General features: G+C 33.9%; 7 protein-coding genes across 11 annotated transcripts; 3 read left to right on the forward strand and 4 right to left on the reverse strand.

The window, feature by feature from the left end:
• Positions 1-9: 9 nt before the first annotated feature.
• Positions 10-1,208, forward strand: LOC109609508 (probable protein BRICK1-A). 2 transcript variants are annotated; one of them, XM_020026170.2, is made up of 3 exons: positions 10-142; positions 196-278; positions 335-502. In XM_020026170.2, the coding sequence occupies exons 1-3, from the start codon at positions 19-21 to the stop codon at positions 359-361; spliced, it is 234 nt and encodes a 77-aa protein (XP_019881729.2). In that variant the 5' UTR covers positions 10-18; the 3' UTR covers positions 362-502. The 2 variants fall into 2 exon arrangements, with proteins under 2 accessions (XP_019881729.2, XP_049816952.1); XM_049960995.1 differs by lacking the exon at positions 10-142 and having other exon boundaries at positions 335-1,208.
• Positions 1,209-1,245: 37 nt separating this feature from the next.
• LOC109609483 (CCR4-NOT transcription complex subunit 11) lies at positions 1,246-3,477 on the reverse strand. The gene is made up of 9 exons (XM_049960993.1): positions 3,322-3,477; positions 3,168-3,259; positions 2,969-3,114; positions 2,794-2,916; positions 2,574-2,743; positions 2,282-2,414; positions 2,020-2,229; positions 1,664-1,969; positions 1,246-1,525 (listed from the first exon to the last, which is right to left on the reverse strand). The coding sequence occupies exons 1-9, from the start codon at positions 3,357-3,359 to the stop codon at positions 1,373-1,375; spliced, it is 1,371 nt and encodes a 456-aa protein (XP_049816950.1). The 5' UTR covers positions 3,360-3,477; the 3' UTR covers positions 1,246-1,372.
• An 87-nt stretch (positions 3,478-3,564) lies between these two features.
• LOC109609484 (aprataxin and PNK-like factor) lies at positions 3,565-5,359 on the forward strand. Its single transcript, XM_020026147.2, has 5 exons — positions 3,565-3,823; positions 3,877-3,951; positions 4,006-4,697; positions 4,767-4,939; positions 5,151-5,359. Exons 1-5 carry the CDS (start codon positions 3,722-3,724, stop codon positions 5,318-5,320), a joined length of 1,212 nt encoding a protein of 403 aa, XP_019881706.1. The 5' UTR covers positions 3,565-3,721; the 3' UTR covers positions 5,321-5,359.
• A 110-nt stretch (positions 5,360-5,469) lies between these two features.
• LOC109609524 (leucine-rich repeat protein 1) lies at positions 5,470-7,447 on the reverse strand. Its single transcript, XM_020026187.2, has one exon. The coding sequence runs from the start codon at positions 7,406-7,408 to the stop codon at positions 6,146-6,148; it is 1,263 nt and encodes a 420-aa protein (XP_019881746.1). The 5' UTR covers positions 7,409-7,447; the 3' UTR covers positions 5,470-6,145.
• Positions 7,448-7,635: 188 nt separating this feature from the next.
• Positions 7,636-13,882, forward strand: LOC109609523 (transcriptional adapter 2B). Of its 3 annotated transcripts, XM_020026186.2 has the most exons (10): positions 7,636-8,011; positions 8,074-8,171; positions 8,323-8,382; positions 10,646-10,787; positions 10,843-11,287; positions 11,362-11,578; positions 12,672-12,721; positions 13,162-13,336; positions 13,396-13,458; positions 13,518-13,882. In XM_020026186.2, the coding sequence occupies exons 1-10, from the start codon at positions 8,005-8,007 to the stop codon at positions 13,623-13,625; spliced, it is 1,365 nt and encodes a 454-aa protein (XP_019881745.1). In that variant the 5' UTR covers positions 7,636-8,004; the 3' UTR covers positions 13,626-13,882. The 3 variants fall into 3 exon arrangements, 1 of the variants encoding a protein (XP_019881745.1); XR_002192379.2 differs by lacking the exon at positions 13,518-13,882 and having other exon boundaries at positions 12,608-12,721; positions 13,396-13,459; XR_002192380.2 differs by lacking the exon at positions 13,518-13,882 and having other exon boundaries at positions 12,677-12,721; positions 13,396-13,459.
• LOC126264165 (uncharacterized) lies at positions 8,573-10,635 on the reverse strand. Of its 2 annotated transcripts, XM_049960992.1 has the most exons (6): positions 9,933-10,635; positions 9,586-9,881; positions 9,260-9,534; positions 9,106-9,204; positions 8,897-9,052; positions 8,573-8,842 (listed from the first exon to the last, which is right to left on the reverse strand). In XM_049960992.1, exons 1-6 carry the CDS (start codon positions 10,421-10,423, stop codon positions 8,780-8,782), a joined length of 1,380 nt encoding a protein of 459 aa, XP_049816949.1. In that variant the 5' UTR covers positions 10,424-10,635; the 3' UTR covers positions 8,573-8,779. The 2 variants fall into 2 exon arrangements, with proteins under 2 accessions (XP_049816949.1, XP_049816948.1); XM_049960991.1 differs by having other exon boundaries at positions 9,260-9,881.
• Positions 13,883-13,919: 37 nt separating the features above from the next.
• Positions 13,920-14,820, reverse strand: LOC126264167 (uncharacterized). Its single transcript, XM_049960996.1, has 2 exons — positions 14,688-14,820; positions 13,920-14,510 (listed from the first exon to the last, which is right to left on the reverse strand). The coding sequence occupies exons 1-2, from the start codon at positions 14,727-14,729 to the stop codon at positions 14,046-14,048; spliced, it is 507 nt and encodes a 168-aa protein (XP_049816953.1). The 5' UTR covers positions 14,730-14,820; the 3' UTR covers positions 13,920-14,045.
• Between the last annotated feature and the right edge of the window lie 1,214 nt (positions 14,821-16,034).

A 16,034-nucleotide genomic window follows, 5' to 3' on the forward strand; every position in this document is an offset into this window, starting at 1 on the left:
TCGTGATTAATCAGGAAAATGGCTACACAAAACAGGGGCGAAGGTGTTCAAAAACAAATCCAACAAGACTGGGTGAACCGCGAATATATCGAAATAATCACAATAAGCATTAAGAAAATCACTGACTTTTTAAATTCATTCGGTAGGTTACCTAGGCTCATTTGCCAAAACAATTGTCTAATATTGTCATTTTAGATTTGTCCTGTCGTTCGAAGCTCGCTGGTTTGAACGAAAAACTGACCATTTTGGAGAGAAAAATCGACTATTTGGAGGCTTGCGTAAGTTAAATACCATCTACATTCCACTAAATACTAATTTGTACTGAATATTCCAGGTAACAAAAGGTGAAACTCTTACATGAGAATGACAGTAATTTTTAGTTGGTTTTTATTATTTTAAATATTCAACCTGTGAAATAAGACTTAATCATGTCATTTCTGTGCAAACAACTCTTCAAAAACAAAAATATAAATAAATGTTCAACCAGAAGCCTCTTCCACTGGATCAACATTCAATTCAATGCAGTAGATGAAGACCGTAGAAAGGATTTCGGACCTGACCGCACTTGTGCCGAGTGGATTCTCCGAAACGGTGGTTCGGTCAAGTTTACAAAGAATGGTGCTCCCATGGCTGACTACAATGAACTGCCAAATGAAGAGATACCTCTCAAACTTGAAGAGATCCATGCCATTAACTGTAGTATTATGAAGAATGGATTTAAACATTTAGATGGATGTAACTATATTAAAAAAATTATTTTTCATCAATGTAACTATTTGGAGGATGAGGCTTTGAAGGATTTAATGTATGTAGAAAAAACCCTTACTCATCTACAGATCTCCAATTGTGGAAATATTACTGAAAAAGGCCTATTGTATGTGCATTCTTTGAGGAATTTGAAGGAGTTCCTTTTCTATGATTTGCCTGGCGTAAAAGATAAAGATAAACTTGTACAAGCTTTGAAAAGTAACCTCCCACAGACACATATCTCCTTCAAATAGTTTGGAAAATTCCCAATAAATTATTGTGATTTGTTCTATGTATGTTTGGGTATAGACTATTAAAATGAAATTTCAAGTATATATCTTTCTGTAATTCATTTGCTGCATTATTTATTATTTTTTGACAGGGTTGTTGAATACTATGCTATTAATATTTGTAGTGATTTTATATATTGTACAAAATGAAATATAATTGTAAAAAAATAACTTTCGTTTTATTTGTAGCTAAAGCACAAACATTAAATTAATTCAATTTAATAGTTTATTCAATCATCAATTTCACAATTGTCTATAAAAATAAATTACACTTTTGAATGGTTTCTCCCAACAATTTTCACATCTCACCCAATCGATTTAACGTTTACGTTATGTCATGCATCCATTTTGCCTTTCGTACTGGCCGTTGGAGACGATACCATTCCAATTTCGCCAGATTCTAATTGTTTCAACAGCCTGAATAGTGCTGCAGCCTCTCTTATTCTACTGAATTCAATACAGAACGCCTGAACTTCGATAAACAGCTCCTGAAAAATGTCCAGTTAGACATTGCCTGGCACAAATTAAATACGTATTATTTGTTCATGTTCTATGAAACTGAACACAAAACAGATCTTAATTAATCAAGATTCTATTCTTGACCAATATTCTAACTTAAAAATTACCTGGACATTTATTATTTTATTCCTTATAAGTGACTGTAAAAACACACAGACTAGTCGGACTAGTCTGTTTTGCATGTATCGGTCTTTTATTGTCTCGCAGGTTGAAATGCAGTTGGAAATGTACAGATGCACAAATTCTGTGGGCAAATCAACCGTTGTCGTCAGTCTATTAACAACCTCCATTGAATGAAGTGACATTTCCATATTAACTAACACGCTGAAATATTCCGTGATCTGTTTAGATTGCATCAATTTTAACAAAACTTCTATTGCTATTATTGGATTGTTCTCCACTAACTCTGGAAGCTGGAAATATATTTTAGTAAGTGCCACAATGAACTAATTAATGAGTTTACCTTAGATGGTGTTAATCCAATGTGGTACACCAGCTTTGAATCAGTTTTAAGTTCACTGATGAGCTTTTGTTGTTCACCCAGGGGAAGAGCTGATTTATATGCTTTGTTCATGAGTTGTTTTGCTTCCAAACCTGATGTGTCCGGTACGCACATTGTGGAATCGTATGCGATTGAATGGATTTTGGGCCAAGTTGGATTAAACCAAACAAGCTTTAAAAAAATATTTTAATTAATGTTCATGATATGTAAGTAGGAAACTTACTTCATCATCATGATTTAATAGTGGTGGTGCTAATGTTACAAACTCTGGTTTGTAGATTTTGTTTATTGGTGCATTATCGCCGGTTGCTATTTTCTTAATTAACAAATCAGTGGGTGTTGATTCTGTTGCATAGCTAGAAAGGAAAATCATACTAATTTAATAGTCAACAAAAAAATGATGTAAACATACTTAACAGTAGCAAAAGTGGATTAGACTAAGAATACGAAAAAAAAAATAGATTAAAACTATAAGATGCACTACCTAACAAGATCAGTACAATTTAATTAATTACCTGTTGACCGTTTTTTCTGGAAAAGATATAAGGGCTGGTATGCCACATTTACAAGTCTGTGGTAATTCAGACTGCTTTTCCACTAAACTTAACTGATCATATGAAAAATCATATGGCACGAATGGTGGGAAGTTTATATTAAGAATTTGACTTGCTGTTTTTTTCAATAACTACAAATGAATACTCATTACACGTACTACAATACATGTTGATCACTTACATCTTTCGCTCCTTCTGATATTAATTGTGTTACAAAGGATTTTTCTGTTAGTGACAGCCTTGGTAATTGACCAGGATACTCTAATTTAGGTGCACCAACATTACTCTGATGTTCAGGGGGATTCTACAACCACAAATTGTTTATTCAGATGATTCAATTATGATTTAAAACTTACTAGCAAGTGCATAAAAACAGGGCCAAAAGGTATAGATCCAATAAGTTCTCCACGGTAGAGTTCATGAAGTATTGTGATTGCTACCAGTCTTTGATCTGGTTCTGGAAGCAGTTCCTGTTGCAACAACATAACTAAACATGAGCCAACTACAAAATTTTTATTTAGTTTAAGGTCATAATATTTATGAATGTGAATAAACCTTTAAAATTGTCTACAGGATCAAACTTCTTTTTGAAATCCGCTATCAGGGCTTCCACTGAATGTGAACGAACATTTCCCAATTCCAAAATGCTAAAAAATTGTTTTGTAAACTTACTAGTTTGTTCTTTGGTATTGTTATATTTTTAATATACTTAAGTAATATATCGCATTGTTCAACGGTTAGTGCCATTTATTTTTCTTCTTCAGCGTTCTGATAATCAGAAGAGGAGCTCTAAAACAACTCCTAAAGTTTCTTAGTTGTCAGTTATGTTGTTAGGTTAAATTTGACAGATTAAGTAACACCAGCAACACTCAGAACACCTTGCACAGAAATTTCTGACAACTGACAGACTCCATTGTATAGTTATGATTGGAACATTTTCATCTGTTTTGTTTACTCTGTGAAAATGATTAAGTCGCAATTTGTTTATTATATTTCTGCATAGACGACCTATTGTTTAAAAAAAATGAATTCAGTTTTATATTAAGGGGTGGTCTGTTTGTGTTGTCAAAATTTATTTATCCAAAAATTATCGGTTTTAAAATAAAAAAATGATCGTAAAAATTTTCAAAGTGGCTGAAGCAAATACAGAAAACGAACTAGTGTCCACTTTGCCAATTGGAAAACATGTTGTCGGTAGGGACACTTTACAGGTAACACATCAATATTCTACTGATATCCCTTATAAATAAATTATATTTTTAAGTGTTCAGGTGATAAAACAATCTCCAGGAAGCATCTTTTATTTGATGTTACACAAGACTGTGCTAAGGTCACATGTGTATGTATTACACTACATCAAATACAAAAACATTAATTTTTGTGTTTATTTTAGACCCATGTAAATCCTTGCTACGTGACATCTCTGGAAAATACAATATGCTTAATTAAAGGCGAAGTTACCCAATTAAACGACAATGATAAATTCAGTCTGTCCAATGGTACTGTCTGGTACAAGGTGAATTTTTGTGCAGATAAAAATAGTGATTTAAGAAAGAGGTGTTGTGAGACAGACACCAATATATCTCCCAAAAAACTTAAGACTGAAGAAATTGAAATAAAATGTGAACCCACAATTGACGAAGTAAACTTAAATGGAAATGTGGTACAATCAGAAGACAGAAAACATGAGCTTAAAACATTAAATGATATTTTTGGATCCAAATCTGAAGGCGACAGTTCAACTGAAATGAAAACCTGTAATTCAGGTCCTCCAAGTACAGTTTATATGATCCCTTCAGAAACTACTGCAACCACTGTCAAACCTGAGACAATTATTTCAATCTCATCTGAAACTGATACATCAAATTCTGTAATAGTCAAAGAAACAGCAAGTGCTGAAACAGGAGATGTCAGTAAGCAAGAATCATCTAGTTCAATGTTGACATGCAAAACAGGAACTGATGAACCACCCAGTATTCAAAGTATTGATGTTGACACAGAACAAAAAAATTCATCAACAAATTCCCGTCAGGCAACAGGAAATACTCTTCGTGATCGATGTTGGTATGGACCAACTTGTTTCAGGTAAAATCAACTAATCAAGATGCCACTCATTGGCTTAAATATTACAGCATTTTCTTATTCTTTTTACAGGAGGAATCCCGAGCACATGCAACAGTTCAGCCATCCTGGAGACGCTGACTATTTAAGCTACCCAAATGATCCCAGACCTGGTTGCAGCTATGGGGCGGCCTGCTATAGAAAAAGCTCGAAGCATAGGATTCAATACAAGCACGAAAAGCCGCCCGCAAAGCGACCCTCAAGCGGTAATAATGCGAATGAAAATAAACGGAATTTGGCAATAATCATAATTAATTTGTAATGGATTTACAAGTAGTGTGCCCTTACTGTTAGAAACGATCACAGTTAATTAATAATTTGTTTAATTACGTTGCTTTATTTTGTTGAATGTGTTGTTTAATATATATTTTATTCATAAAAATATCTTTTCATATTAATTACCCCATTTTCCACTAGATCGACAAAGGAGAGATTATTCGTCTAGCTATGGGAGCTATGCTACATATGATGAAGACGATGATGACGATGTCGCAGATCCGTCTTACACTAGCGAGTCCGAAGGAGATGAATCTGAAGAATCCGATTATACGAGTAATACGGGTGACGATAATAAAAATGGTAAATAGTACAAACTGTCTTCGAGATGATTAATAATATGCATAGAAATTTTTATTCATGATTTATTTTTATATGTGTATATATTTTAATAATAAAATTGCAAAATTTGTTAAATTCTACTTACCTATATTTTTATTAATAGAAATAAAATCACATCTATTGTTGAGAATATTTATTAAACTTTAAAACTTGAATGTCTACATCACATGCATAAATTGATATTATATCTGCACATCAAAAAGTTTGTAAAGCAATAAAAAATGTAATATAAAACATCAGTAGTTTTAAATAGGAAATCTAACATTTAATGTTAGTTTAACAACATGCAATATCAAAATACATTTATGGGTGGTTTAAAAGCTAAAAACCGTGTTTGAATTAAAGTTATAGTTCGAGAGAATATTAGAAACTTTTAACATCAAAATTGCAAAAAATATTCTTATATCTATTAAACAAATTTGTACAACATTCATTAAGACATAGTAACTACAGTAAACTTCTATAAACAATTAATCATTTTCCTTAGTCATCTACCTATATATATACTATTTCAGAAAACTGTGATAAATGCCCAGATTGTTTTGGAACTCAAGCTATTTCAATGAACATCGAAATCTACTGCGTCAGTTTTCTGATAATCATCTAACAATTAAAGATGTAACACAAAATAATCACAAGGCACTTTTTATTAAAAGTAAAAAAAATAAATACACGTAAAAAACAAACTGAAGATTAGAGAGACTCATTACAAAATCGCTGATTTTCTCAAAATTATCACAGCTAAATTAAAACAGACAATTTTAAAGCCCCTAATTAATATCAACCGCGTCCTATCAAATGATAGGGTTCCGATTTCGGTTGTGGAAAGCTGTTCCAAAACATTTGCCGGAACAAAAGTAACATTCAATTGGTACATAAACCATGGTACCAAGATTGGTGCTCATAACTTCAGCAATGTTATCAAGTAAGAGCATGTGACTGTGTTTGATGTAGATGTCGAAACAAGCTTTGCCGCAAACGCAATATCGCGCGTGATCTAAATAATTTGCCACAGTTTGGGGCACAGTGCCTGGCGGATAGGGAATTTCTGCGAATAAAACCGCCCTAGCCGCGTACTCTTTCAAAGTACACACTTCTAGTGGTTTTGGAATTTTTGATGGCGGTAAACTTTGCGAGCACGGCTGCAGACTGTTATTGGACAGGTCCAAATTTTGCAGCTTCCACTTCTTGATACTTCCCGGCAGTATTGAAATTTTGTTGTCAGAAGCAGAAAATACTTTGAGATTCCTTAAATTCCCTATACCACTCGGCAAACTAGTTAGATTATTGTTAGATACATGTAAAGAATGCAACTTGTACAATTTTATAATTTGATCAGGTACGAAATTCAGTTCGTTGTGACTTAAATTTAATGACACCAAAGATTTGGCCAAATTTCCATCGATCCAATTCCATTGTTTAGGTCTACCCTTACCAAGAAGATTATGGGACAAGGTAAGTTCCTTCAGACTGGGTAATTTGCTGAGCTCTTGTGGTAGGTATTCAATACAATTGTTGCTTAAATCCAAAGTTCTCAGCCTCAGAAGTTGAAGAATTCCTCTGTCCAGGCTGGCACGATGAATATCATTGATGTAAAGTACTTCCAATGTTCTGGGAAAGCCTCTCGGGGGATAGTCAGACCTTTTCAATATTATTAGTTTTGTGGGAGCCATGTCCTTCTGTCTCACTGGGGTGACGCTCAGACTGGAACATGTTACATCCTTGTCTGACAATTTGTTCTCCAAAGCTTTTTTAAATAAATGGAGGAAACTTTTCAGTTGTATTGTGTCTGCTTGTATGAACAAGTCGTGTGGAGGATTGTTCAGCTGTATTGTGCACTTTCCTTCATTTACAAACTTTGTCAGCACTTGTTTTATATTTCCCTTGATATTATACTTCGTGCCATTCTTGACTTGACCATTAAATAGTATAAATGAGTATTCCTTAGTGTTTGGATGTTTACATAGGGCCAATGTGGACTTAACATGTTTCCTCCTCATCGCCGCTTGATTTGGTACACTCCTGTTACCCACGAACACGTTACAAACCAATTTCATGTTTCACCACTGTTAATTTTACTCAAGATTTTTAATTTAATAATAATAAACATTTAATTCATAACCCACAAAAACAAACATTTTACCGCCATTTGTCACGAATTGTAGATGGCGACACCATTGATAAAAATTAAAAATACGCGTGTGCAAACAATGCAGGCCTGTACTGAGGTCAGTATAAGCCGAGGCGGTGAATGTGTGATTGTGGCTTCAAATAAGTCTTTGGCAATAGTTTAAGGCAAATTCATGAGAAATGAATGCATAATGAAGTTGTGTAAAATGTGAAAATTTAAATGGAGTGGGGTTTAAGTGTGTTACACCTGTAACCCACATTGAGTATAAACACGGCCCTGTCAACAATGGCATACCGATTCATGACATACTCCCAAACACAACAGCAAAGGTCCTTCTGGCAAGCGGTGATCGTTACAGTTTAAGTGTGTGCAAAATCAATGCCAAAAAAGGGTTTAGCGTCATAAATTACACCATGACTTTCCAATATTTTTTAATATTTCGGCAAATTAGCTCAAACTGAACATCAAAACAAATTCGTATTTCGGTTTCCCCCACTCCGATGACAATTGACGTTTACAAGTATGGCTGGTGAGTGACGCCGCAAATAGATGTTTATGTTATGTAATTGATTGATATTTTTTATGATGCAGATCTGTTCGCAAAAGTCAGTTGTACATATTGCCAGGAAGATATTAACGGGGTCCGGGTGCAATGTTGCGTTTGCACCGATTTCGATATGTGCCTCCAGGTAAGGTCATGTGACATATGGGTGTGAGCGCGGTTCATTCGAATTTCAAATGTCGATAGGTCAATTTTTGTATTTCCTAATAAAAGTCTTGATTTTGATGTTGACGATGGTTGTTTTATTTTTTCGAGATCGTAACTGTTTTTATTTACAGTGTTTTGCCAGTGGGGCTGAGATTGGACCACACAAAAATGACCATGCATACAAATTTTATGTAAGTACTTAATTAAGTTTATTTATTTATGTAGTATTTGTTTCTATTCCATTTTTAAATTTGTAACTTTAAAAAAGAAATTTTTTCATTTTTGATATATTTTTAAAGAAAGAATATTTAAGAAGAAAATTTTGAATAGAAAATATTGGCTTATAGTTTATTAAATATTTGTTAAAAATTACTAGGAAACTCGTTTCAAGACACAAAAATACTTAATACGCATAATATTTGTGAATTGATTATTTGTTAAAAATGTTTGCAGTCATTTTATTGAATTTCTAAATTGATTAGTGAAAATTGAATACCAATATAACAGTGAACAAGTGTAATTTTGCACTTGTGTATGTGAAAAAATTATAAACTTTAAAAACTAATCACAACTACCCTTAATAAAATATTACAACTGCTTATCTCTCATAGCTTTTAAAAGTGTAAAGGCTGAATACGTATGTTTAATCCACTAAAAAAGAACTATGATATTAGTAAAAACTTAGAAAATAGATAATAAACTTACAATATTGAAAAAGGACAGATTTACATTGATAAATTTACCCAAAGTCATCCAAACAGGCTTTTTTAATCTCATCATAGTAAATACAAGTTTCTTTCTAAGAACTGGTGAGTAACTTACCCAGTTGAGTTGATGTATTGTTCCTATAAGAGACTGAAACTAAAGAAAAAAATTCACAACAATTTTGTTGTTTGAACGTGGTCTATACGTACTTCTTCACTTAGTGACTGACTAAACCAACACAAACAGAAGCAATCTAACAGTATTAACAGTATGCACACTCCAAAGGCCATAAATTCATTTATATCAACCTGTTGAATAAAGTGTACATGAAATAATTTTGAGATATACCAATTGTATAAGTACCAGAAGCATGGTGTATAACAAACCACATAAAATAAGAGACATCATGGAGTATTGTATTAAAAACGTCACATTAAATATATCTTCAATAAGTTTGTGGGATTTGAGAGCATTTTGTATTCTATTTATGCAGGCCACAAGCCTCATGTCGGTGATAAACATTATGGTTTTTTTATTTGTTGTTGCTATGTTTTCATCTACTTTTTTTAATGCCAACTTTACGACTTTTAATTGTACCATTGCTTGTTTCGGACAAATAACGCCCAAAGTGTTCAAGGCTGAAATGAAGTAATAAGTAATCAATTGACATGTAATGTGTTTTAACTTACTTAGCCCAGTCATGATGTTGCTGGAGTACAAATACAGTTGAAACACCACTCCCCAATAATAATACCCATCAGATACAGATGTATCAAAAGGCATACTGATTTGAAACGGGTAATATCTGTAAACTGACGTTCTATTTAATGCCGGATTGAAAGCTTCATAAGTACCCCTCAGGTATGAGCTTGTGTAGTATAAAATCATCAAAAATATAAAGGAGAAAAGGAACATGGTTGTGTACAGAAAACAAAATATTTTGGCCTCGTACCGTACCTTGTTGTCATAAAATTCAATTTCCAGTCTGAAAAATTTATATGAACAATTTAAAATATATTTTTCTTCATCAGTTTACCTCTCTGAAGATATCTCATCAGTTTTCTTGCAGTTAAATTTCCTCCAAATCGCCTTGATTTGCTCATAACTATAGGCAGTTTTATCATGTTTATATTCAATCAAGTTTAAATAGTTGAAATCGTACACCTTATAGTCAGAGTCCTCGTCGACGATGGCAACAAAGTCGTTGAATTTATCCCTCAGTTTCACGTGCCACAAAAATGTGCGTATGGCGCTGAGCAAGTGCAGCGCAACGGTCGGTGAATTAAACATAGCCTCCTTGAAATCTGTGTCGAACAGTTGATACAGGTTGATGATTTCGTTTGTTGATAGATAGAGGGTGGTGGTTAAGATGTGCGGTATGTACAAGATCCAATAGACAATGCACAATATTCGGTTGGTCGGTGGAGTTAGCCCGAAATATTTCAGACAAAGTTGATGCCAAGGAAAGTATTTTTCCGGAGCGATTTTCGCCAGCAGTCCGCTCATTTTGAGTTTTCGACTGTTCATGAAATTTCTCTCATTATCGAATTGTAATTACGGGCCACTTGACCTATTTTTTTTAATGATACGTGGTAAAGAATCAAAACTAAATCACTGTAAATTGTACGTAATAAAGTCTCGAAAAGAGTAATTACACAGTCGATGTAATAAGGTCGATTATACAACTATACAAACAAAAAAATATATTGAAATTGGTTTTTAATTTTCAAATAATTTTATTTTTATTAGGATCAATGTGCTGTGAGTATTTTCGGAGGAAAGGGAGCATGGACGGGCCGGGAGGAACTGATGTTGTTGGATGCTGTGGAGTTTTATGGCTTTGGAAACTGGGAACGGGTGGCGCAGGATGTAGAAACAAGAACTGCAGAAGGTAACGTCAATAATGTTGATCATTACTCCATTTCTTATGATTTATAACATTGTAGAGGTGAAGGAGGAGTACATATCTCGGTACTTGGAGGGTAATATAGGTAAGGCAACATGGGCGGCTTTAGAAAATCACAAACCGATTCTCTACGATCACGTACCTGAGGACAATGGACCGTTGTCGCCGTCGGTGACGGCACGATTACCCCCGCTAGAAATAACGCCAGAAGAAGCACGGTTGCTCGGCTACAAACCGTATAGGGACGATTATGAGAGAGAGTACAATATGGAAGCGGAAAGCTTAGTGTCGAAGCTTCAACTGGATCCGGCAGAGGACAGTGAATTGGAAATAGCACTTAAGTTGTCCATTGTCGATATATACACGAGGAAGCTTAGGGAGCGGGCACGAAGGAAACGAATCGTTCGAGATTACCAGCTAGTTTCTAAGTATTTCTCAACTTTAAGAAAGGACCCACCCAAACGTCCTCTAACAAAAGAACAAAGGTAACTTAACTGACAATTTTTCTATTTGTTACGATGATATGTTAAACGAGTATTTGACAACGCAATCGTTAAAGGGAGCTGCGAGATAAATCCAGGGTGTTTGCCCAATTCCTAACGTCGGGAGAACACGACAGATTAATCGCCAGCATGGAGAGGGAGCGGGAGCTCCGGCACAGGCTCAACGAACTGTTGCGCTACAGGAACTTGGGCCTGACCACGCAGGAAGAGATCATCCATTACGAGCAGCACGCCGCTTTCCAGAGGCAACAGCAAATGCGACAGAGCAAATCTGTAAGTGCGTTTCAATCGGTACAAACCATCTATGTGTACCCTCAACTAACACATGCTTAGAGTCTCACCTAACTTTTGCTTGCCAAATATTTAAAGAATTGTATAAATTTACGGTGGAAATAGTTTTATAATTTATTAAAATATGTGACATTTGTTAGTTGCAATTGGTATTTGTGTCCTAAGTCAAAATCAGGTTTGGTTTTGTATTAGTACGAAATAGATTTAATGATTGTAGAAGTTTTTAGTTATAAAGTAATGAATTAATTTAATTATTCATCAACATAGTAGATTATTATATTTTTTGAACATATATTTTTATTAAATCTGGGACTTGAAGTCACTTTAATATTAATATGTCCTCAAAATTCTGTGAAAAAAACTCAAGTATTTTCAGTAATATTTCTTTAATTCTTTAATGTTTTTTGAGATAAATTAAATTAAAGAAATTAAAATTAATATTTTTAATTTGATACAAACCACTAACAATTGTCTTTGGAATATAATCCCAGGTTTAATTGTAACAATATGCTGATTTAGACCCTGATATTTATAGATTATAGATACAGTGAACAAAAGTATAGAAAAAACTTAACATAATTTGCACAAGTAGCTTTCCAAAATCATAAATCATATTGTCATTAAGCTTTTGATACATAATTCATAATTGCTTATGTAAAAAGCTCTTCTATGCATTTGGTCCCCAAAGTATCATCTTATCAAATACATAACAATATATCAAGTTTGGAAATAGTGCTTTTGCTAAAAGTGTAAAAAAATTGAGATAGATAAGTTATAGTGCGTGCATCGTAGTTTTGTGTAAACAGGAAATTAAAAAATTGTGTACACGTCGTTAATTTTAGAATTAGTTTAGAGGTGATGGGGTTAGATTTATTTTCTTTTTCATCTGCGCACAAAACTAACGGTGATGCACCTGCGATAACTGCGTGTTGTTGTGTGTGAGATTTTCTTTTATTAAGGCATGGATGGCATCATCACATTTTCATCGTCATTCGTTTGGTTTGTGTGCAGGCTAGAGTAAAACGAAACGCGTGTGTAAACAGAAACAGATTGTATCAGTTTGCATTTAACTTAGGGCAGCAGTGGCTATCTAACATCAACCCAGGAGTGCCCAACAGAAAACGGGTGAGTCGATATCCATTTTATTAATTGTAGTTTTAGTTATATTGTTTAAATTCAATGCAAGAAATGGTTTCTTTTCCCTAATCGAGTTTTTTGTTGTATTTTATTTGTCGTATTAACAGATCTGTTTAAACCAGGTTTTATGTACACAATATTACAAGTTTATACAAATCTTATACTCATATAAGAGAGGGATGAAAAACCATTAGTTGGAGTGTGTCCATTTTCCATTAATGTCTATCCATTGGGCTGTGAAAAAGTAGGATGTTAGTGCCGTGGTATGTATGTACAACAAGAGTTAATTCAACAACCACTAGGCCAATGAACACTTTGAAAATCAGTAGTGACTGTTTGAGTTACCCCAAATTTATTTATTTACTACCAAAGGCCCATGGAAATGTGTGATTATATTGGTGATCCATGAAAGATGTCGGTTGTTTCAGAAACGGCGAAATAGAATCAAGTTCCACAGAAAAAAAATCCACGTGGCATCGCGAAGACGTGCCAGAGAACAACAACACCAGCTTGAGCCAGAGGCCTAGTGCCGCAACGTCAGCAGTTGATCCACCTATTTCTACTCAACCCCCAGAAACGCTATTATCCAAAAGTGAAATACAAGTACGTATATAAATACACACACAAATAAACAGATTTATTTATTTATTATTTTGTTTCAGTTTTGCACAGATCTCGAGATTCAACCTGTCCACTACAACACACTGAAGTCGCTCATTATTCAGGTAGTTTATTTAATGTTAATGTTGTCGCATGTTGACTTAATATTGTTTTTTTTTTTCAGGAAAGTTTAGTGGCACCCAAAAAGCATGTCAGTGAAGAGACCAAAGAATTTGGCATTAAGGAGGCTGTAACTCAGTACTTGGGCTTCAGTGGATGGTTACCAGGTTAAACATGCCATAATTTGCAATTATTAATTAAGTAATTTATTTGAATTAATGTAACTCAAGCCATAGATTTGTTGAATATTTTTATAAATGTTGATGCTGTGCAAAATGGTATATCTACGGAATTGTATTCTTATTGTTTATTGTTATTGGTAAAGTGTAATTTCATGGGAGTCAACTGCATTTATCTTCATTAGAGTACCATTATGTTAAGACTGTTTGTACATTTTTAAGTTGATAGAATAAACAAAGATGACTGAAACATGTGTTTTATTAACCTTGTAAGCAATAAAATTCGGTTTATTAATTAGTTTCTCTTTTATTTACGTAAAATAAGCTACATTTAAGTCCAAATTCATGAGACCACGTCTAAAGCTGTAGCAACACATGCTCTTCCAGATATTGTTGAAAGCAAATAAATACCCTTAAGTGGATATTGACTTCCGAAGAAGCGGAGGATCGTCCAAATCACCGTAATCGGAGAAACGTCTTATGTTCAACGGTTCCTTTTCGAGTATGTCCTTGTCGACGGGTGTGAAAACTTCTACACGGATATTGTTGTCCATCCTGGTCACGGTGCCGTAATTAATTCCTCTCGTCTTCAATGCTCTGTGTATCTCCGACTTGGGTATGTTGCGTGGCACGAACTTCAGGTCGACGTACAGCTGCTTGTCGTCCAAGGGTTCCGGTTGCGGGGGAGCCCCCAAGTTTTGAAAGTGTGATTGTCGCGGAGACAAGGACACGTAGGTCGATTTGCTATAGAGTTCTCTTAAGTTGGTGTGGTTGAATTTTCTGGTGAGAGTGCGTTGCTTTTTGGTCTTCTTCACAAGTGATATTATTCTTGTGCATAGTAATGCCAGTGATTTATCTTCTATTGGTCTTCTTGGAACCTGGAACAAATATATGAATGAGGATGTCTTCAGCTGTTGATCCTTTATGGTGAATAAAACTAAATATTTACTCTGTGTTAAATTCCTAATTCATATAACACTAGAATCATTGAAAGAAAAAAATTTTTCAAGCTGTTTCGCTTATCGTAATTTTTTACATAACTAGTGAGTACTTACTGAGTCAATCTCAGAGGATTGATTGATATTATTAGTTTCCATTTTTGCTCATTATAAATCAGAGGGGAAATTTCTGAAAAAAATAACAAAGAATTTTTAGTTGATTAAAGGTTGACTTGAAATTTTGAAGTAAGTTGTCAATTAAATCATTTTGTTTTTATTTCCCTGACAATGATAAATGTCAGTGTAATGCCCAGACAACAGAATATTGTTGTGAAAGAAATTTGTTACAAATTCAGCACGATAACAAGTAGATAGTCTAGTATTGTTTTACTTTTATCAGTGGAAGGAATTCTTTGTCGTTGACAAACTAAGTCCCTCAGTGAATTACAGACTAAGAATCAGTTGTTGGAATATTCTTATCATGTAATACTACACCAACTCTTTTGAAGTGGATAATTTGAATTTTCTAGATTAAATAGATCTAAACTTATTTTGAATATGTTTTATTTTGACCATCAATTATATAAATATTTGATTATTTGCAGTTCTAGACGGTAAGTATATTAAATTTTTTTTACTTTTTATTTATTTAGTAGACATAAAAATAAATATTTAATTTTTTGTAAAATTTTCATTTAAAAAAAAAACGCATTTTGTGGATTTCAACACATTTTATTCTGTTCATTTTTAATTTATCTGCACCTAAAGGCCTTAAAGAAGACTTCTAAAAATATTGCATTGATTACACTACATAGTAGTCTGAGCGCACAAGTAACCCAACAGTATAATGTCTCACAAAATGCAATGCCAATACATTTGCTTTTGGAGTGTAGAGTGGAATTTCTCGAGTTTCGACGATATTACGACTTGGTTATTGAACCAATTACTATCCCTTCGCGTTCACCAGACTACTGTCCTATTGAGAACCTTTGGGATTGGGACAAATTTACACTTGAAGTCATCAACTTCAATATTTAGAGAAGCTTGCTAATGTTGTTAGAGAAAACGTGGATTTTAACACATTTTATTTGGTTCATTCTTAATTTATCTGCACCTAAAGTGCCTTAAAAAAGACTTTCTTCTAAAGATATTGCATTTATTTGAACATGGTAGTCTAAGCCAACAAGTAACCCAACTGTGTAGTGTCTTACAAAACGCAATGCCAATATATTTATTTTTGGAAGTGGTTTTGTCAGTGTAGAATGGAATTTTTCGAGTTTCGACGATATTACGACTTGGTTATTGAACCAATGATTATCCCTCTATGTTCACCAGACTGCAGTCCAATTGAATACCTTGGGACTGAGACAAATTTACACTTTACACACCAACCTCAATGTTTAGAGAAGTTGTTAAAGTTCTTAGAGAAAACTGGAGACATATGAATCAAGTATTTATTCGATT

This window comes from Aethina tumida, chromosome 1 (assembly GCF_024364675.1).
Source record: "Aethina tumida isolate Nest 87 chromosome 1, icAetTumi1.1, whole genome shotgun sequence".
Taxonomy (NCBI): domain Eukaryota; kingdom Metazoa; phylum Arthropoda; class Insecta; order Coleoptera; family Nitidulidae; genus Aethina; species Aethina tumida.